The sequence below is a fragment of the Alexandromys fortis genome, unplaced genomic scaffold (assembly GCF_014885135.2).
Source record: "Alexandromys fortis isolate MF-2015 unplaced genomic scaffold, M_Fortis_MF-2015_v1.1 scaffold_253, whole genome shotgun sequence".
Classification (NCBI taxonomy): Eukaryota; Metazoa; Chordata; class Mammalia; order Rodentia; family Cricetidae; genus Alexandromys; species Alexandromys fortis.
This window is the reverse complement of record NW_026068124.1, coordinates 687,431-709,693: the sequence shown is the minus strand read 5'-3', so window position 1 is coordinate 709,693 and position 22,263 is coordinate 687,431. Positions and strand designations below refer to the sequence as shown.

The 22,263-nt window shown below is 38.1% G+C and overlaps 1 protein-coding gene across 10 annotated transcripts in view; it reads left to right on the top strand.

Annotated features, from left to right (window-relative positions):
• Window positions 1–22,263, top strand: part of Ccdc15 (coiled-coil domain containing 15) — an 86,931-nt gene that overhangs the window by 28,943 nt on the left and 35,725 nt on the right. For 3 of the 10 annotated variants that reach the window (XM_050125689.1, XM_050125690.1, XM_050125697.1), the window contains 9 exons: window positions 570–683; window positions 2,474–2,530; window positions 2,922–3,044; window positions 4,363–4,485; window positions 5,324–6,070; window positions 7,519–7,602; window positions 8,574–8,696; window positions 9,308–9,415; window positions 21,358–21,450. In XM_050125689.1, coding sequence (XP_049981646.1) covers window positions 570–683; window positions 2,474–2,530; window positions 2,922–3,044; window positions 4,363–4,485; window positions 5,324–6,070; window positions 7,519–7,602; window positions 8,574–8,696; window positions 9,308–9,415; window positions 21,358–21,450 — 1,572 coding nt within the window. The remainder of the gene's footprint in view (window positions 1–569; window positions 684–2,473; window positions 2,531–2,921; window positions 3,045–4,362; window positions 4,486–5,323; window positions 6,071–7,518; window positions 7,603–8,573; window positions 8,697–9,307; window positions 9,416–21,357; window positions 21,451–22,263) is intronic. The other 7 variants (XM_050125691.1, XM_050125692.1, XM_050125695.1 and 4 more) reach the window with 7 other exon arrangements.

Sequence of the window (22,263 nt, the reverse complement as noted above, 5' to 3'; positions counted from 1 at the left end):
CCCCCCCCCCCCCCCACTAACCTCTGAGTTGCATTTGCCAGGGTATTTTGTCACAGCAACAGAAATGACGTAGGACAGTTAGGAAAGCTTCCTAGAGGAAAAGGAAGTCTGAAAAAAGGCTAGTATTGGATTTTAAATGAGGTAGTACAGAAAAAAGTCACATAAGAAAATTAGAATTTTAGGAGAACTAGGTAAGGAGTCTTATAGCAAGGAGTAATAAAAAACATTTATGCAAGATGAATAGAAGATAAGGAGCGTATTTGCTCAATAAATCCTAAGTATATTTAGGTATTACTACCTGACATTTTATGTATAAAAGGTATGTATCTTTTTCCATGGGTTTGCTTTATAGAACTTAAGTCACGAAGTTACCCAGTTTTATCGCCGAATAATGACAGCAATATTATAAAGTGCTCTCAGCAGACTAAAGTCTCCTTTGCAAGTAATCCTTTTGTCCTGAACCTGGCATCTTTTAATAATAGAGACCTGTTTTCCTGTTGGAACACTGGGTGCATTTGGTATTAGGATTTTAACCTGGTTTTGTTTTCTTTTTCCACCTTCTCTGGCAGCTTAGTCAAACTCTGAAACAGGCACGTCAGCAGCTGGCATCCTTTAAAACTGTGGGTGATAAAAAGACACCAGTGTTTCTAAATGGTAGAAGGAAAGATTCTCCTGCCCATGAGGTAAATTAATTTTCAATATGCTGCTTTTAAAAATATGTGAAAATATATCTAGGAATTTATTTTTATATCAACATAATTTAGAAATGCAAAATAATTGAAGTAATATTTAATAGGGAATACTTGACTAAATTAAGATATACCTAAATAGTAGCCATTCTTTTGAAAAATTTGATTTTCAAATAATATCTGAAGAACAGGGAAAACTTTTAACTGAAAAAGTAGTATATAAAATTACATATTCTATAATCTTAATTTTAAAAATACATGTATTTATTCAACAAGTGTTAACACTAGGCCATGGTGGTGCACGCCTTTAATCCCAGCACCTGTGAGACAGACTCAGGCAGATCTCTGAGTTTGAGGCCAGTCTGGTCTACAGAGTGAGTACAGGACACCAGGGCTGCACAGAGAAGCCCTGTCTCAAAAGACAAACAAAAAATAGTGTTCACTATTTCCTTACTAAAAAGTAAAACTTACGTATTATAAAAATTTTAAAATGAAGACAAGGAAATAAAAGTTATCTATAACAGTACACAAAACTGAGACACTGTATTTGATCCCAGCAAGTGCAAGAAAGGAACAGAAGACCAATATTATCTTCCTGTACTGTAGTTATCCAAGTGTTTGTCTGTCTCGTTTTCTTACCACACTTCTCGTTTCAGATTCTCGTATTCACTTGTTTATTACATCCTTCCCCAGAAACACTGAACCCCCCCCCCCCCCCCCGAGAGATCTCTCGGTATTCTCACCAACAGGCTAACATTTGTGTTTTTGTTAGTTTGGTTTCGTTTTGTTTTTTGTTTTTTGTTTGTTTGTTTTGATGCAGGGTTTCTCTGTATAGCCTTGGCTGTCCTGGAACTCATTCTGTAGACCAGGCTGGCCTCAGATTCACAGAGATCCGCCTGCCTCTGCCTCCTAGGGGCTGGGATTAAAGGTGAGTGCCACCACTGCTTGAGTAGTATTTTTAATAAAGGAATTAATTCTAAACTTAAATTTAGAATGAAGAATTAGAAATAAGTGTTTAAGCCTGTACTTAACAAAATGGCATTGTTTAGGTATCCTACTTATTTCAGATTTTACTAGTTTGGATGTTTGATTCTTGTGTTTTCATGTGTTTGCTCAAGTTTGGCATTAACTTCCAGGTTTTAGTAAAATAGACCCTTACTTAGGCTTTTTGGTGTTATTTCTGCCCATCAACTGTCTCTCAGTTCTTTCCCGGTTTCAGTACCTGCTTGGGATATGGCATGAACCATACACATTGTGTGCTGCTTAACTACAGCAATACAGTCTATCCTGCTGTGACTTTTGAGATACCTTTTCTTTTGTGCCTTGCGTACTCTCAAACCTGCCATGTATGTGGACTGTTGGAGTCATGGGTGGGTACTATTAGAAAAGGGACTGCACAGTTTTACTCAGACAGGAAAAAGGTGTTGTTAGTTCCTAGAGACTGTTGTTTGTTTGGAATATACTCAGGCCTTTCAGTTGCCGTTTTCCCAGAGAAAATACTGTTCACTGACCTGACTAAAATAATTAATCCTGTAGAAAAGAGAATTAATCCTGAAATAACATCCTTGTGCAAACCAGTTTCATACGTCAGAGGTGCCATATGGGTGTAATTTATTATTATTATAACGATAATGAGTTCAAACTTGCTGCTTGTTTCCAGAGAATGCCATGTCCTTTTTCCAGATAAAAGAATAGAAATAAATCCACTCCATATAACTGGGAATGATCTGTGAAATTAGTGAAATTTTTCTTACATGTACACCTTTATTTATCTTTACTCATAGCTGACCTGTATTCATGTATGTGTGAAGCAGAAACTACTAATTGAAAAGAATTACAATGTAACCCAGTTAAGTTCTGCCTTCATTTTCTTACTAGACTTTAGTGGCATTGTACTCCTATCTAATTGTCACTGTCATTCAAGAATTGAGATACAAATACAACATGTTCTTGTTTGACCCTTGTTAGGTTGCCAAGACTGAAATTAAACGTCTTCTGTAATCATTGGTGGCTAGAATCACTGCACGCTCTCATTTCTAAAGTTTATATATTCTTCCAGTGTATTTTATTCCACATGTTGACATGTGATTTATTTGTATAGTTGAAGTGAAAATGGTAATTCTTTTCCTTTATTCTAAGCTGCTAGGTCATTAATAAAGATTAAGTGAGTATTGTGAGTGCATTGCTTTCCCTAACTATTTATATATGGACTGGCTTGTTTTATCTCCCCAGAAAGCACTTCTTAGCAAACCAGCATGCATCAAGATAAACAAAGAAGCAGGAGAGGAACCCCTTGGTAAGATCCACGAAGGCCCTTTAACTACAATTCATTACCAGAACTTTATGGAAAATCAGGTAGGGAAATGTAGATATAGGTGTTTATTGTCTATTTATATCTCTTGTAAAGGAAATGAAAATTGAAAATTTTTAATTGGATCATCTTTTTATCATAAGGGTTTAAATGTTCTCTCTATGTTGTGAATGTATTTCCCTTATTAGACAGCAGACGTGTGTGAGCTTCTCCCATTCTGTAGAGTATCATTTCACTTTAACAGTACCATCATTTATAGGCCCCAAAGTTTAGTTTCGGAGTGGTCTGACTTATTGTTGTCTTTTGTTTCTTGCTCTTTTAGTGTTACCTCTCCTAGCATACATGGGATCATGAAGTTTTATTTTTAGGTCTTCTAAGTATATAATTTTAGCTCTTACTTTGAGGTCTGTATTCATCTTTAATTGATTTTCATGAATGAATCGAAGAACAGGTCCACTTCATTCTTTTCTATGTTGATACCCAGTTATCTTAATACCATTTGTTAAAGAGTTATTCTTTTCCCATTGAATTGTCTGACACCCTTGTCAGATGTCAGTTCATGATAAATATGACGGTTTCTTTCTTACCCCTTCTCTTTCTAATATTCTCTGTGTCTGTATGATTTGCTTGTTAATTCAACCTTTTTTTTGCTTATTTTTGTTTTTTGTTTGTTTGTTTTTAAACCAGCTGACTTTTTTTTTTTTTGAGACAGGGTTTCTCCGTAGCTTTTGGTTCCTGTCCTGGAACTAGCTCTTGTAGTCCAGGCTGGCCTCGAACTCACAGAGATCCGCCTGCCTCTGCCTCCTGAGTGCGGGGATTAAAGGCGTGCGCCACCACCGCCTGGCACCAGCTGATATTTTGATAGGAATTATTGAGTCTGTAGATCCACTTGTGAGCTATAGTGTTGGAAATGTGGCCAGTGTGTGTGTGTGTGTGTGTGTGTGTGTGTGTGTGTGTGTGTGTGTGTGTGTGTATTCAAGTAAGGTTTCAGTATATTGCCCAAGCTCATCTCAACTCATGGGCTTTCATTTCTATCTTCAAAGTTCTGGGACTATAGATCACCCACCAAATCCAGCAATATTGTCAAAGAACAATATTTTCTTTTAGTCTGAACATGGAATATCTTTTCATGTATTTAGATCTTTAATTTCTTTTAATAATGTTTGAAAGTTTTAAGTACACAGCCTTGTACTCTGTAACAGTCAATTACATTTGAATACATTGTTTTGCTAGACTTGTTTGTGGTATCTGAAGTTTTATTCTAAAGTTATTGTAAAGATATGGTTTCTACTTGTAATAGCTATGTTTAGTGAGCTTTTGGATTTTGCTTTTCATTTTTGTTATTGTTTGCTTTTTCTTTAGGACCTTGGCTGTGGGGAAATTTCATCTGTTGTGACAGGCGAAAAGGAGAAAGAAGATTGGTGTGTGGGTTACCAGCAGGATCTCCTTTCTGAGGACAGAGAAAAGGCTGTCAGCAAAGTTCAGGTAAAGCCAAAAAAGTAAACTTAGGGTCTTGGGGCACAGATCTATAATCTTAGCTACTTGAAAGACTGAAGCAGAAGGATTACAGGTTCATAATCAGCCTTGGATACAGTGTGTGAATTCAAGACCAGCCTGAACAGTGTTGTGAGAACTTATCCGAAAATAAAAGAGGATTGATGGCCAGGCGGTGGTGGCACACACCTTTATTCCCAGCACTTAGGAGACAGAGGCAGGTGGATCTTAGTGAGTTCGAGGCCAGCAGGGTTTACAGAGCAAGTTCCAGGACAGCCAGTACTGTTACACAGAGAACCCTGTCTTGAAAAACAAAACAAAACAAAAAAGGAAGTGGGTGTGATTGAGTATGTAGCACAGTGGGAGAATGTTTGCCAAGCATGCATAAAGTCCTGCTTTAGTCACCAGTAACGCGAAAAAGTGGTTAAAAAAAAGTGTGATTTGAATTAGGGATTTATGGTGTATTTAGGATTATTGACTTAGGTTATTTTTTTGTTTTGTTTTGTTTTGTTTTGTTTTTGTTTTTGTTTTTCAAGACAGGGTTTCTAGATGTATCTCTGGCTATCCCGGAACTCACTCTGTAGACCATACTGACCTTGAACTTACAGAGATCTGTTTGCCTTTCCTTCCTGAGTGCTGGGGTTAGAGGCATGCACCACCATCACCCGGTGACTCAGGTTATTTTAAAGTTGGACAGATACTAAGGTTTCACTCTTCTAGCTTTGCTTGATTATGATATCATTTAAGATTATTTTGGGATTCTTATGGGAAAATCTGGATTTTTGCTGCCATCTAGCAGTCTGTGTTTGTTATTTATATTTCCTTTTAGAAAGTAAAATTCAAAAATCCATTATTTTTTGTGATAAAAGAAGATGAACAAAAGCAATTGAATATAAATAGCCTTCAGGCTGTTCTTCCACAAGCCCAGGATTATTTTGTAGAAGTTCAAGGCAACTGTCCAGAATCCCAGAGTGGTGTGATAGATGTCCTTAATGTCGAGCCCAAAGCTTCGAGTATTGAACCTAAAACTCCAGGTGTTGAGCCAAACACCCAGGCCACTGGAATTGAGTTTAAGACCTCAGAGCCAGAAGGCCAGGCTCTTACGACAGCAAGTCAGGACATTGTTAAAGCCCAGACTGTTGAGCTTGATGAGAATATTGAGTTGGAAGCCCATGATTTTCTACCTCCAAATCAGACCTTTTCATCCAGAGACCGGGATTTTCTGCCCAAATGCCAAGACCAGGACTCTTTACCCAAAGACCACCATGTTCTCTCTAAATACTGGAATGTTCTTCCTAAACGTCAGGACCAGCATAGTCTACCAGTAGACCAGGAATTTCTACCTAGAAAGCAGCTTGCATTATCTGAAGAACAGAGTCATCCACTCGAATGTCAGATCCAGGATCTCCCACCTAAAGAAGAGAGTTTTCTTCCCAGACACCAGTATAATTTACCTATGTATCAGGACAGAAGAGGTCCACATGTTCTTCCTAAATGTCAGGATCATGATGTTCTTTCCAAAGACCAGAGTAATCTACACAAATGTCAGGAGCAGGATCTTCCACTCGAAAACCAGGTAAAATAAAGCGGGAAGGGGGTACAAGTCAGAAGTGACTTTGGTTTGTAATAGAATCTGCAAAGATTCTTCTGTAGCTGATTTGGAGATTCCTAGCTGGAGATGGCACTTTCCTGACTGATTTTTGAAACTCCAGGGTTCCTACAAAATGTTAAAGTAATGTCAGCAGTATAGTTTCTCTACCCAGGAGATTTATATGTAAAAAATAATTCTATATTAGGATAAATATTTCTGTCAGCCATCATCTGTTTTGGCAGCTGGAAGTTGAAAAGAGGCATGGCCTAAAAGTACCAGCTGTATCTCTCAACACAGGTTCCAGACCACTTCTCTGCTAGAGAACATTAAGGGCCAGAGGAAGAAGAAGGGACTGTGCAGAGAGAACAGTTTGTAGGGTTGTAGTTGGCCAGCTTCTTCCCCAAGCCAGCAGTCTAAGTCAGCCCGTTATTCTTAACTAAGCAATCAGTGCACAGTGTTTGTTCTTTTTAAAGCAAATATGATGAAGCCAGAGTCAGTTCTGAAAGGTAGACAGGGAGAGAGTCACTTCCTCTGATGTCTCTCAGGATCTCTGTGGGCACCATCAGGTCTCCATGAGGAGCAAGGTAGAGCAGAGAAAGGACAGAGAATAGCAGAAACTTAACCCTTTGAGGTTTAGTTTGGTCTTGCAAAAACTCTGAGCTGACTTGGGACCTGACAAAGCATGACTTCTGTGATTGTGTTTCATATTACTCTGAATTTAAAAATTACCTGACGCTCTTACCAAAGTCTTCATTATTATTTCTCTCATACTATTCCTGCTGGACATTTTTTTTTTTCTTTTGGAAAGTAAATTTTAGGGAGCCATTCTCTGATAGGACAGATGGGAAAAGGAGAGGAATCTTTTCTCTTGCTTGTTACCAGTGTCTGCCTCCCAAACCGCAAGTTCAGGATTTTATGAGAGACCAGGTAGGGCAGAATAGTATTGGGGGACCTAGTCTAGGTCCTGTTAGAATACACTCAGTGTGAAGAAGGATGTGTAAATGCTTAACAATTCAGTTCTTGCTCTTCTCTTTCTCTGTTCTATCTTGTACCTAATGGTACAAATGACCCTGTTTTAGTAAGTCAGATAAATTCTCCCACTCAAAAGGCAGTTAGTCTGTTTTAATTTACCAGGGTTATTTTCTGTTGCTGAATCCAACCATATTATCACAAACTTATTGCCCCAACATGAAGAGTGTAAGAAATAGTAGACCTTAATCCATTTTAAGGTTTGATGAGTTTGTTAGATTCTCCTATGTGCAGTTTAAGAATTAAAATCTAGTAGCTTTGGATTAAAAGTGTAGCATTGTCCCTGATTCCTGAGCATCAGTCAAGATTTACATGGAGTTCTCCCTGAAGCCTGCAAGATTTTGACTAGCCTATTTCCCTGGCTGATTATTATTGCCATTATTGTTGGTTTTATTCTCTTTTAGGACATGTTTCTCAAGCAACCATCAACTTTCATGAAAGGAGAGAGATGTCCTCAGATCCAGGACCAAATTTTCCTTAGAGAACAGGTAGAGAGCACCTATAGAATGAGGGCTGAATAACTCCTGAAAAAGAATAACAGACAATTTATTAAGCTAGCTTGTATGTGGAATACATAAACATAAGACTAAGAGTAAAATGTCGAGTTATTTTTAAATGTGCTAAAATAATCTGTAATTTACTTTAAAATACTCCTGAAAATAAAATTGGAGAAGGCTAGAGAGATGGTTCAGTGATTTAGAGCACTGGCTGTCTTCCAGAGGAATCAAGTTCAATTTCCAGCACCCACAGTGTGGCTCACAACTTTCTGTAGCTCCAGTTCCAGGAGATCGAGTGTCGCCTTCTGACTTTTGCAGGCACCAGGCACACATGTGGTGCTCAGTCATAACACTTAGAAAACACTTATAAATGTAAAGTAAAAGTTTTAAAATGTGAAGAAGACATATATGAAAAAGTAAGGGTTGCTAGTAAGAGTATCATAAGAGATTTATTATATTGTTTTGTTCCTACTTTATTATATGTTTGGATTTTTTATGACACGCACACACATACACCTTTGTTCTGTTGTGACTCTAGAATTTTCTCCTGTATTATGAGAAGATCATTTCTATTGAGACAGTTTTGTAGTTCCTTTTGATCAAGTGTACCAGAAGGAGGAATGGAGGATGGCGAGACTGCAAGAGGAGTTGCTTTGGAGGACTGTATACATGGTTATTTGAGCCCTACCTAGCCTGTCTGGGAGAATAGTAGTGAAGTATATGCTTCAAAGAACAAATCGCTTAGATTTGGGCCTGGGATTTGACAGGCAGTGTGAAGTAGTCACTTCAGACATGTAATGTTAAGGTCAATAATAATGGGCAAAGAGCAGAAACAGACTCTTTTTTTTTTCTGTTTGCCATTCTGATTGAAACCTATTTCAATCTTCATCAGCTTTAATTGCTGCTGTAGATGTTATCTTCCTGTTTGGGCAATTTCTATTGATATTTATGTTATTTTTTAGTACAAGAGCGATGAGCAGTCATCATGTGATATGATAAATGAAAGATGGAAAAAGGAATTATATCCAGAATGCTACAGATATGGTTTACATGAAATCCAGGATCCAGACTCTGCATGCAAGCAGGTAGAGTGGAGTTTAGTAAGTGTGAACAGTTAAGAGTTTGGGCTGAGCTTTTTAGAGTTATATTACGAACAAAGTTATTAATGTTATTATCTTTATTGATACTAACATTGTAAAAATGATAGCTAACCTTAATAAAGTATTAACAATAGCTCAAATTTTTTTTAAAGATTTATTTATTGGTTATATATACAGCATGTTTCCCTGCACACCAGAAGAGGCATCAGATCTCATTACAGATGGTTGTGAACCACCATGTGGTTGCTGGGAATTGAACTCAGGAACTCTTGAAAAGCAGTCAGTGCTCTTAACCTTTGAGCCATCTCTCCAGCCACACTCAAAAGTTTTTAGAAGCTTGTATGCATTATCTTTCTGAATTCTCACAATAACATAGGAGATTGATGCTGATATGATCCTTGCTTTATAGGTAAAATTATTTTACAGATGTATTAAAATTGTTAATAAGAAATATTTCCACTTTTATGGTTTAACATATTAGAACACTCTGGCTTATTTAGATTACCTGGGGCTATTACTGAAACCTGTAGTGTCTTCACTATTATGTCACCGTTTACACAAATTGATGTGCGATTTAGAGCTTACATTTTACACAGCAGCAACCATCTGTTAACACAACTGAGAAGTGGCAAGAGGATTTACATCTTAGTAGTCGTGAACATCTTCCACGCAGACACTGGAGAGAAACATGCCACAGGCGACAAGTATGTGTACTATTATAGATACCTTTAGCCTGAAAGTGGGGAAGCTGATCAAAAGCCATGTTGCAGCTGCGTGGTGGTGGGCATGCCGTTAATTCCAGCACTCAGGAGGCAGAGGCAGGCAAATCTCTGAGTTCATTGCCAGCCTAGGCTACAGGCTGCGCTCCAGTACAGCCAAGGCTCCACAGAGAAACCTTGTCTAAAAATCAGAAAAAAAGCAAAACAAACAACCCACATTTTATTTCAGAGCTTGTGCCAGAACTTGTTAGGGTGGTGTTGGCCAAAGTTTGGGGATATAGAATTAAGATCTCTAGTGTTTCAAGAAATGTCACAAGACTGTGGTCTGTTAAGATTTCTTTATGGCTCTTCTGAAGTCTTATGTATTCCATCTAAAGTTCTATTCTAAAATTATTTCTGTTTGTGGTTTTATGTGTTTTAGAATCAAAGGTTCTAGGTAACTAGTAGTGTTAGGGTGCCTGAAAGAAATCAAGAAATTTCCCTTGGTCTCATTCAAGGAGTCATAATGACATGAAGAAGAAGGGCAGAAAGGAGGACATGGCTGAGGCTTCAGGACTGAAGTTCTACTTTCTGGAACTTGTAGTTTGGCCTATAAAGTTAGCTTAAGGGAGTACCATCATGGCTTCTTCAACACTGTCATTAATAGTCCAAAGAGTAAGGCCCTTTTCTGAGGTGGGTCTTTTGCATTTGTGTTTTTCCTTGGCCTGGAGAGACTCCCCTTTTTCCTTCATTGATTCTTTCTGTTTGTTATGATTTGGGTATAAAAGACTCATTTGAAGGCTTGGTCCCTATGGTAGTGGTGTTGAGGAGTAAGTGGATCATGAAATTAAATTGCTGGCCTCCTTAGGAGGTTGGGTCTAGTGTAGAAGAACATCATCACTAGATTTATGTCTTGGAAGAATATGCTTTGTTCCTAGCCTCTGCCTGTCTTGCTCCAGTTCTTCCTATCCACTGTAAAATGTATCATTTTGTTCTATTCATGCTCTGGTCATGATGATCTGTCTTACAAATATGTGGTCCCAGAAACAACACAGCCATGTGAACATAGGCGGACACCTCTGAAACTAATACAAAACAAGTCTTTTGTTGTTGTTGTTTTGTTTTGTTTTTTGAGACAGGGCTTCTTTGTGTTGCCCTGTCTTGGAACTCAATCTGTAGACCAGGCTGGCCTCAGATTCACATAGATCTGCCTATCTCTGCCTTCTGAGTGCTAGGATTAAAGGCCACTGCCAGACCTGCCAAAACAACTCTTTAAAGCCTCCTTTAGTTTACCTTCTCAGGTATTTTGTTGCTGTGATGGAAAAGCTAGCTCAACTTATCACTCTTCAGATTTTAGCTTAAATGGTACCCCTTTGGAAAAGATTGCCCTGGCTAACTTTTCAAAATTATGGGTCTCCCACCCCTTTTCCTGTGTGAGTGTGTGTATGTATTTTCATATTTCCTTGTGTTCTGTTTGGTTCTCAGTATAAAACTATTTCAATTATTTATTATATACACGTTCCTTTTGTTTATTTTCTGTTTTTGTTTTTGTTGGTTTTGTGGGGGGTCTGTTGTTGGTTTTTTTTTTTTTTTTTTAGATAGATGCACAGTCCAGGATGGCTTCTAACTTGGTATATAGTTGAGGATGACTTTGAACTCCTTATCCTCCTAGTTGTAGGTAGAAGTTTCTGTCCTACCAGCAACTCCCAAATAAACACACTGAGACTTAATATTACTAATAAATGCTCAGTCGATAGCTCAGCCTTGGTACTAGCTAACTCTTACATTTAAATTAACCTGTTTTCCTCTCTATGCTTTGCCACATGGCTCATGGGTTGTTACCTCTTTTTCTATACATCCTGCTTCCTCAGCAACTGGCTGTCATCTCCCCTGACTCCGCCCACTTCTTCCTATCATTTTCCTAGTTTGGTTGTCCCACCTATAATTCCTGCCTGGCTATAGGCCAATCATCTTTTTATTAAACCAATCTGAGTGACAAATCTTCACAATGTACAAAAGGATTATTCCCCAACATTTCCCCTTTTTGCCTAATTAAAAAGATGGGCTTTAACTTTAACATAGTAAGATTATATATAACAAAAACAGTTATTAACTAAGAATTGCACTTACAATATCTAGTCTATTTGTATTTGACAAAATTAGAGAAAATATTTTATTATCTGTCTTATCTTAGCTTTATACTTAATTTATCTTTTATTATAACTAATTAAATTTTTAACTGTGATTTTCAACTTCATCAAATACCCATGAAGGATGAAATATTGCCTAATATCAGGGATATCAGGCTGCCTGGACAGTCATCCAAAGTTCCTCTGCAAAGTTGGGTCATCCAACTCTGGCCTACAGACCTAGTGTGACTGGAAGACATTTCTGTGAAGCAGGGAATTTTGAAGGACTGTCCTACCTTGTTTTGGCAGTGTGGCAGTTACTCTTCTTGTGTCCTGCTGGTCCAGTTTGGACAGTAACTGTCAGCAATTGAGGCAAGGGCAGTTTCTTTGCCTACATGGCTAGCTTTTGCCATAAAGAAAGCAAACTCCATATGAAGTTTATTTGATGCCCATCATCTTCTCTGAAGTAGATTGGTGCTGCCAGAAACAGATATGTTTCACTGTCATGTAAAGCCTTTGGTTATTAAACATTAAATACCATATTCTGTAGGTCTTTGAAGTATTTAAAGGCCATTTGTCTATCTAAATATATCTGTGCATGACTTTGGAAATATACCTAGGATAAGCTTAACTATTATAACTAATAACTTATATTTCTTCATTATACATTATATTTTAAATGAGATATATAGGCATAGTACTCCAAACAAGAGTAGAAACATAGGTACAGTAAGTTCTAACAAAAGTAACCTTAAATTTGTATCATTATACAAAAATACCTTAAATAGTAGAAGCATATATACAGTATAGAAAAATTAACCTCAAATTTGTATCAATATACAAAAGTTCATACCCATGTAAAATATTTAAGACTAATAGTTGCTTTTTTGGTTTAAAAGTAGATTGAATAATATACCCTCTTATCCTATCATTTCTATATCACATTCCCCTTTTTTTCAAAGGAGATCTTTGAATCTAATCTACATTGTTCAGTTTTTTTCTGACCATTACCAATAACAACTTGTAATACCCCCACTTGCATGATAACAAAAACCCATAAACAATTTTTAGACAATGTGGATGTAGTTTTCTAGACTATTTACTGTTGTTTGGGAGTGTTGACATCTTTTGGGAAGCTTTGAGAAAATTGGATAATTGTTAAGTCTTGGCTGGAGAGTCTGAGACTGGATCATCTCAGTCAGCAGCCTTGGAGCTGTCAAACATTTGTTGAGTACCTGCCAACATTAGCCATTATTTAAGTATGGTCAGATACAGCTGCAAACAAGTCCTAGCACTTAGAATTTCAGACAGTCTCAAAAAGAGACTGGTGTGTAATCAGATAGTTATTGAGCAACATAATTCATTCACAAAGCCTAGAAGAGAGGCACCTCTGTCCTAAATCAGGGTGAAGTTTGTGATTTGAATTTCTTCTTTTTATCCTACCTTCACACAGACCCTGAAAATCCTCAATCTTAGAACAATATTCCTCTTCTTACATTTCTAATCCAAAGACATTAACAGTGCTGATAAATACTAATTCCTACTTAGGGTTTCAAGTATATCAGGGTTCCCAGTGCTGCCTAGCTTTTTACTTGTTGCAATGCCACACTCTCATAATTCCTTTTTTTGTGTGTGTCTGTGCCCATCTGTCTCTCTTTTGTCTCTTTATGTCTGGGTATGCAGAGGTCAGAGAACAACTTGGTGGAAATGATTTTCTACCTGTGATTGTGGGGAATGAACTCAGACCACTGAGCTTTTATGGCAGGAACCTCTACTCTGCTGAGCTATCGTCTCTCTGATCCCAAACTCTCACACTTTCGTAAAGAAAATCAAAAGCATACATCTTTAATCATATCACTGGAGGCAGGGGCAGTGATATTTACTTCTATGACTTCAGCTACTAGGTGATTTTAAAATTTGTCTTAGAATACCCAGTAACCAACTCAACTCTTATATTCTACAGGTACTCAAATTGAAGATGTTCTGAGTACCTGTTCCAGAACAGTTCCTTTACCCACTTAATTGTGCAAGCTATCATCCTAGGGATTATTTTTATATCTCCTCTGTTCCTTCATCTTAGATCCCTTTTCAATTAAAATTTCTTATTATTGTGTGTTTATGGAATACTGTAAATGTAAGTTTGTGTTCCATGAAGTGTGTGGAGGTCAGAGACAGCTTTGTAGAGTCAATGTTGTCATTAGCTTGTCACCTTGTTCCACCTTTGTTGCCTGAGGTTTCCTGTCCTGCCTGATCCTGCAGCCATTCAGTCCCAAAAAAATATACAGAGGACTACATTAATCATAAACTGGTTGGCATAGTAGCTCCATCTTTTTCTTTTTTTTTTTTTCATCTTTTTCTTAATTAATTCTTACATCTTACATTAACCCATTATTCTTGTCTGTGTTAGCCACATGGCGTGGTACCTCTTTTGGCAAGGCAGTCACATCTTGCATCCTCTGCGTTTGGGTGACAACTGTAGACTGAATCTTTCCTCTTCCCAGAATTCTTGTTGCCCCACCTTTACTTCCTGCCTGGCCACTGGCCAATCAGCATTTATTGAAAATACAAGTGACAGGGTACAGACCATTGTCTTACAGTGCCCCCCCCTCGGTTTTTAAGAACAAGAACTCTGAATCGAATCTCCTTTGTTTAGCTTTTCTCCTGACTGTTATTCATAATAACTTGTAACCAACATTCTAAACAAAGACAAAAATTCATAATATATTTTTTTGGGGAATGTGGGCGTAGTTTTCCAGCCTACTTTCTGCTGATCGGGGGCACTGATAATCTTATAGGGACCTAAAGAAAATTTAGAATCATGGTCAAGTCCTGACAGGAATATTCTGTGAGGCTTGATCATCTCAGACAGCAGTAGAGGAAGTAGAACTCAGACATCTGGGCCATCTGCTCCTATCTGAGATTTTTCAGGAGGTTGTCCATAATCAAACCTGATTTTTTTCTTAACCTGGAATGAGTCCACAGTCTCTCATTTCCTGTGGAAACAAAAACAAAACCTCTTCAAAGTAACATATTTTTTGACTTAAATTTTAAAGTCAAGCCATTTTCAAAATATATATGTTGGGTTAATCCAGCAGCATTTATAATCAAATATCTTTTAGCAGCTTTTGCACCTTCCTTAGCCATCAGACAATTTAAAGATAAAATAATAACATACAGTAATCAGACACTCTATGTATTTTCATCTTTATGTGGCTTTATTTAAAACTCTATTTCTTTTATTTTTATTTTTAATTTTTTGGCTTTTTGAGACAGGGTTTCTCCGTGTATCTTTGGCTGTCCTGGAGCTCTGTAGACCAGGCTGTTCTTGAACTCACAGAGATCAGCCTGCCTGTGTCTCCCAAGTGTTGGGATTAAAGGTGTGTACCACCATACCCAACTACCTCTTTCTTAGTTTTTTATTTTAAGGACTTTATCCTTTTCCTTTTCTCTCTCAAGCCTACATATATTTTTAAACACACTGTAAACCATTTATTGGTTTCTTCATTTGAGTCTATCTTTACTGTATATCTCTCTTTTTCTGATTACATGAGTCTTTAATTTGCTGAACAGTAGGCTAGGATTAAAGCCATGGCTTTGACAGCTGTATTCAACCCATTCCTTGGCTTTCTGAGAGCCTAGCTTCATGGTGGAGGTACTGACTGGAGCCATGTTTTTTGCCACATCTCTGTGGCGTTTTAAGGTCCCTGTCACCACCAAAAATCATGTGATTTGCAATTCATAAACACCATTTAAGTGTTTGCTGGCAGGTTCTCTTAAAACAGCTCTTAGGTTTGTGCAGCTAAAGCTGAGTCAGGAAGCCTCTCTTAAATGAGGTGCACTTGCCTCTATCAAACAGAGCCTACCTGAGAAAATGCTTTCAAGAAGCCATGCTTAACTCTGTTCATTTTTGTCTGGAATTATTTCCCAAACTCTCTCAGGTTGTAAGTGGTTTTAGCTGTCCACGTTGGCACCATTTGTTGACAGAAGTTTCTGTCGCACAGGGTCCCACAGTCGTTTAGTCCCAAATAAACACACAGAGGCCTACATTAATTATAAACTGATTGGCATAGTAGCTCAGTCTTCTTATTAATTAATTCTTACATCTTACATTAGCCCATTATTCTTGTCTGTGTTAGCCACGTGGCTTGGTACCTTTTTTGGTGAGGCAGTCACATCTTGTATCCTCTGTGTTTGGCTTCCTCTCTGTCTGGGTGATGGCTAAAGACTGAATCTTTCCTCTCCCTAGAGTTCTCATCGCTCTGCCTCTACTTCTTGCCTGGTTTTTCCCACCTATGCATCCTGCCTGGCTACTGGTCTATCAGCATTTATTTAAAATACAAGTGACAGGGTACAGACCATTGTCCCACAGCACACCTGAGAAGAGGGACTTTCAGTTGAGAAATTATCTCCATGTCTGAAGGGAATGTTCTTATTTGCTACTTGATGTAGGAAGGCCCAGCCCACTGTGGTGATGCTGTCCATGGGCAGATGGGCCTGGACTGTATAAGGTAGGTAGATGAGCAAGCCAGGTCAGGCAGGCCAGTAAACAGATTCCTCATGGTCTCTGCTTCAGTTCCTGCTTTTAGGTTCCTGCCTTAGCTTCCGTCAATCATGGACCAAGACCTGTAAGACAAACTCTTTCCTTCCCTAAGTTGTTTTTGGTCAGTGTTAATCACAGAAACAGAGAACCAAACTAGAATAGTTGGCTGTCTTCTTCCACAGTTCGTAGGAATCAAACTCAAGTCTCTGTGCTTGTGCAGCAAACACCTTAACCTGCTAAATTATCTTGCTCTCTTAGATCCTCTTGATAAGGCAGATTGGGGACAGTTCCACATTAAACTCTTCTCTTTGTATTTTTGTTGCCATAATTTTAGCTCGGATCTTTACCGTTTCTTAACTGGTCTTTTAATCAACTTCCAGTGTCTACCTCTACTTCATCTGATCTAGGAAACTGACTTCCTGATTTTGACTTTTCTGTTCCATTTCAATTTATCTTTACAATACAACTAGACAGAATCTGTTATTTGTAGATACCAATTTAATTTTTAGTGCCCCCAAAGTGATCAGTTAGGAGAATTCATTTTAATGAATTTTTCAATGCAGTTTTCAATGCAGAAAGTATTGATAGCATGAAGATCAGTTACCTTTCCATTTTCTATTTCCTCAGCCTTTCCTTTTCTCCAGACATATCTACTATCAACAGTTTAAAGTTCATCAGTCTAGACCACCTAATTTGCATACACATGCATACAGATAAATTTTTGATTGGGTTGCATATCCTATTATTTTTATTTAGTGACATTGTATTATATTGATTGTTCTGCAGCTGGCTTTTTAAACTTCACATATTAAACTGATAATAAATTGATTTTTATGTGTAGTAAAGAAATAAAAATATTTAGGTATACTCGTACCTTTTTGGAGGTATTTATAGCATTTTGTGTCTCTAACTTCTATTACATTTACTCATTGGAAGCCAGTGACACTGCTCCAAGCCTACCCTCCTCCTCAGACTATGACAAGCAAAAATGCTGTAGGCCTTATTAGAAGTGCCTGGGAGGTGATTTTATCAATGGATCAATTTTAAAATGAAAAATAAATAAATAAATGTGGGGAAGAAAAATGAAATATAAAAAGTAATTCTGCACTTCTTGTAATGTATGATGAAAATCTTGTAAAACTTTTAAAACAAAATGTTGGGATATATAAATATAAAAATGGATAAATTCTTGTAGAGCATTTAAACACTAGAAGTATACAGAAAGACTGGGGATCTTGGTAGAGTGCTTGATTGATTTGTACATGAATAAGCCTGTGGTTTGATACCCAGCCCTGCATAAACTGGGTGAGGTGTTGGAGGCCTGAAGTTGGAACAATGGAAAGGTGGAGGCAGGAGGACCAAACTGCATGGTCATCCTATGCTACATACGTAGCAAGTTTGAGGCCTGCTTGGGTACATGGAGTGAACCCTCCCTCAGACCCCTCAAAAAGTATACAGAAAAAGTATGAGTCCCCCATTAAGGCCCTTCCTCGAAATCCTAATTCTAAAATTCCAATTCTCTTCCCAGTATTAATCATGTTAGTGTATGTATTTTTGTAGTATTTCATAAGCATTTAAGTATATCTGAATGTAGGTGCTTTTAAAACTTGTGATGAAGGCTTGGTGAGATGGCTCAGAAGTTAGGGGCCTTTTGCTGTGATCTCTCTGAGTTGGAGCTTAGGAACCTCACAGTAGAAGGAAAAACTAACTCCTGAATGTTGTCCTCTGACCTCCACATATGCTCTGTGACATGCTAATCTGCCTCCTCCCCAACAATAAATGGATGTTTAACTTTTTAAATTGTTGTAAATACAAAATTTAGCATTTAAATAATTGTATTTATAATATAAATATATTTTTGACATTTGGAAATAGTCTCCATATTTAGCCCAGATTGGCATTGAGCAGGAAATTTTTTTTAATATTTTTTATGGTTTATTTAACTTTATTTTATGTGCATTGGTGTGAAGGTGTCAGATCCCCTGCAACTGGATCTTCAGACAGTTGTGAGCTGCCATGTCGGTGCTGGGAATTGAACCCGGGTCCTCTCGAAGAGCAGTCAGTGCTCTTAACCACTAAGCCATCTCTCCAGCCCCTGAGCAGGAAAATTTGCCACAGTCTCTAAATATTAGGATTATAGGTGTAGGCCACCACTCAGCTCACTTTAAGCTTCTTCAAATATACATTCCAGTGGCATAAGTACCGTCACATTGAGAGATATGTTGCCTGCCACCCATCTATTTCTAGAACTTTTTCCTCACCTTATAAATCTGAAATCCTATCGAGAACTCTATATCAATTAAATAAGTCTCCCACTCCCTCCTCCTTACCTTCTTGCTTCAATCTGAGTCTGACTGCTTTAAGTACCTCATGATGTGACTTCCTACAGTATTGTCCTCTTGTGACTGTCCTGCTTTGCTTAGCATAATGCTACAGCTTAGTACAGTATTTTCACTTTAAAGTCATTAATAGTATTTGTGTGCATGTGTGTGTGTGTGTGTGTGTTGCGTTTTGTTCGTTTATTCATCCACCCATGGACACTTGGGTTGTTTCCTGCATTGCTGTACTGACCAGGTGTATATAACTGTGAAATGTCCCATTCTGCTGCTGAAGGCAGTAACTGAGAGACAGTGATGGAAGAAGCTTTACTGGTAACAAACTAGCGAGTGTGAGATGGAAGGCTTTCACACCCAGGTTTCATCTTGTCAGAGGTTACAGACTTCAGCTATAGTCAGGTGAGCTCTGTACTGAAGATGAATGCTTATGTGTGTTTGTGCTGGGAAACCCAGGGCCTCATGCATGCTAGGCAAGTATTTTCTATGGGGCTCCTACACCTAGCTTGGCAATTAATTCTTATAATTGTGTTGATGTGGTTTTGATGCTTTCCATAAGTCACCAGGAATAGCAGGTGTATGTGGTTTCTGTAAACCTAATGCTAATGAGTAGGAAAGTAGGAAGTCATCTTGCCAGGGGCTTTCTTGGATGTTTTTCCCTTTTTTTTTTTTTTTTTTGGTGAGGCTGATTTCAGTGTTAACTGATGGAGGAAGGTCATTGGTTAATTAAATAAAGAAACTGCTTGCCCTGATAGGTTAAAACATAGGTGGGAGGAGTAAACAGAACAGGATGCTGGGAGGAAGAGGAAGTGAGCTCAGACTCGACAGCTCTGCTCTCTGAGGCAGACGCAATGAAGCCTGGACCCAGGATGGACATAGGCTAGAATCTTTCCCGGTAAGACTGATGCCACACAGATTATTAGAGATGGGTTGATCGGGATATGAGAATTAGCCTGTAAGGGCTAGAGTTCATGGGCCAAGCAGTGTTTAAATGAATACAGTTTGTGTGTTGTTATATCTGGCATAAGCTAGCAGGCGACCGGGGTGCTGGGGACGCAGCCCCGCCGCTCCTATTATTACATCAGTTAACTATTTGAAAAGTGGGTCATAAGAGAGCAAGGCAAAACAGACATAGTGAAAATCTATCTGCTAATTGCTAGGATGTGAGTTAACTGATTCAGTTTCAGTTAACAAACTTCTAGTGTGTTCATGACTTAATTGATCTGAAGTTTTAGGTCTCTGGGGTGATAGCTTATTGTGGTTCTTGATTTTGAGGTTTACTTCAGGTTGCTTGGTCCCACGTTCTTGGGCAGAACATCACTGTGGCTGAAATATGTGGAAGAAAGGGGTGTTCAAGTCATGGTAGAGGGAAAGAGAGGAAGGGAGTGGAGGCCCAGTATGTCTTTGAAAGTCACTCCCAGTGGGCTACTTTCTCCAAGTAGGCCCTACCTCATAAACATTTCAAAGCCTGCCAAAATAGCACCTATACCTGGGTACATGTATATGAACAGTTGGGGGTAGCATTTAATATTCCAAGCATATCAGATTTGAGATTTCTCCTATTTCCTATGTTATCTTTTTACTCCGAGAGTGTCCATTTGTACGCAAGTATTACTATAGTCCATTTTATTTTTTTCTAACATTACCTATATTTAGTATCATATTCAAGAAATTGCCTGATTTGGTGTTAAATAGCTTTCCCCTCTTCAAGGCATTCTGTAGTGTGCTTTCTTATGTTTACATCTCTTGATCTGATTCATGTTGAGTTAATTTTTGTAGATGGCATATGCTAAGGGCCTACCTTAATTTTTTTTTGCATGTGAATAGCCATTTCCCAATACTATTTGTTGAAGAGACTGTCTTTTCCCCAGGATGACCTTGATTTCCTTATTTAGTGCTTTTGATCATATGTACCAGGGCTTATTTATGGTCATTTAGTTAATATACATGCTGTATTTGGTTTAGATATTTCTGTTTAAAGATTCTGATTTAATTTATATGGTTCTATGGGGTCTATAACTCAGCAGTAGAGTGTTTGCTTCACATGCACAAGCCCCCAGTTTTCATTCCCAGCACCACAAAAGGAAAATGTGTCATTGATCCCTTAACATTGATCTCAGCTGGCAACATCACTAACTCAAACGTAAACAAAACTAATCTAACATGTATTATCTCTGCAAGGCATATCCCAACAATATCCCTCCACCCCCAGTGCATGTGTGTCTTGTGCTAAGAAATTAATATACACCACAACTTTTCTATGCTTTGGAGTGATAATATATCAGCAATATACTGTGGGGAGAGTGTCATCTTAACCGGTGAAATCACCAACAGAAAGCACAAAAACACATCAAGTTTGCTACCATGTAGATTGCAGAAAGGATGCTTATTTATGGTATGAGAGCTGAAACAGAGTCCCATCTGGCAGTATGCATGTTTCGTTACTCAGATCTTTCATGTCTCTGCATGTCTGCCAAGGACTACATAAGCACTATGAGTGTTGGGGCTCCGTATAGATTTGAACGTGTAGACAAGTTTGTAAATATGATGGTGAGTACAAATAATAATGATTAGCTACCTGTACAGTTTGGTATTTTGTGAGTTTTCACAGGGTTGGCAAATATACCACAGGCAATATAAGAATATTTTCGCAAAAAATCCTATTGCCAGGGACAGTCTAGTTTTTTAGTCCTGCTTCTGGTACTAAAGATAAATAACTTTAAAATAAAGAATTTTAAACTATTTTTTAAAGTAGAAATTATTACTTGACATAAAATGTCCAGGTAGGTGTACCAGCTATCCTGAATTTTCTAGAAGATACAGTAGGTAATGAGCCCCTGTTTCTTCTAGCCGTACCGGTTCCAGGAAGAGTCAGTAGTCAGACATATGAAGTGGATTCACAGAACTTTTAGCAATTTTGTCACTTTTGTAAATTGAATTTTGTAGCAAGTTTATGAAGAGTATCGATCGGGACTGAGCAAATACCATGCTTCACTGGCCTTTCAGTCTGGAGTGGATCAAGAAGAAGACAAGAAAGAGGTATGCTTCTGAATTCTCTGTGATGTTGGAAGTAGTTCACTATTTTAACTCGTTAAAACAACAGAAATTCTGGAGCTGACCCTTTAGAGAATGGGATCTCACAACCATCTGTATCTCCAGTCCCAAGGGATCTGATGTCTTCTGGCCTCTGCAGATGGTACATAGTCATCATCACAGGCAAAACACTTTGCTGACATGCACAAAAGATACGAAATATTTGAGTAACCCAAAATGCATTCTGTCAGCTGGACTGTTTCAGCTCCATATCACAAACAAGCAGCTTTTTGCAATCTATTTGGTACCATATTTGATGCATTTTTAGTGCTTTTTTTTTTAAAAAATTGGTGATTTCTCTGGTTAAGATACCCCCTCAACTATTCTGCTAATATACTATTACTCCCAAGTATAGAAAGGTTGTAGTGTGGATTCAACTCCTAGTATAAGGAGCAGAGGGAGGGGAAGGCTGTTACGTGCCTTACAGAGAAAATAAGTGTGTTAAAAAATATTAATATTAAAAAAAACTAGAGACCTGGGGAGATGGTTCAGCAGTTAAGAGCACTGACTGACAGTCACTGACTGCTCTTCCAAAGGACCTGGGCTCAGTTCCCAGCATCCACATGGTGACTCACAATCATCTGTAACTCCAGTCCTAGAGGATCCAACCCTCTCCTCTGTGGACACTGCAGTGTACAGACACATGTTGAACAGTCATACAGGTGGGTAAAACATCCATACACATAAAAATAAATACTTTTTAAAAAAGAAAGAAATGAATAAAAACAGAAATTCCAAAGATGTTAAGACGTTATAATA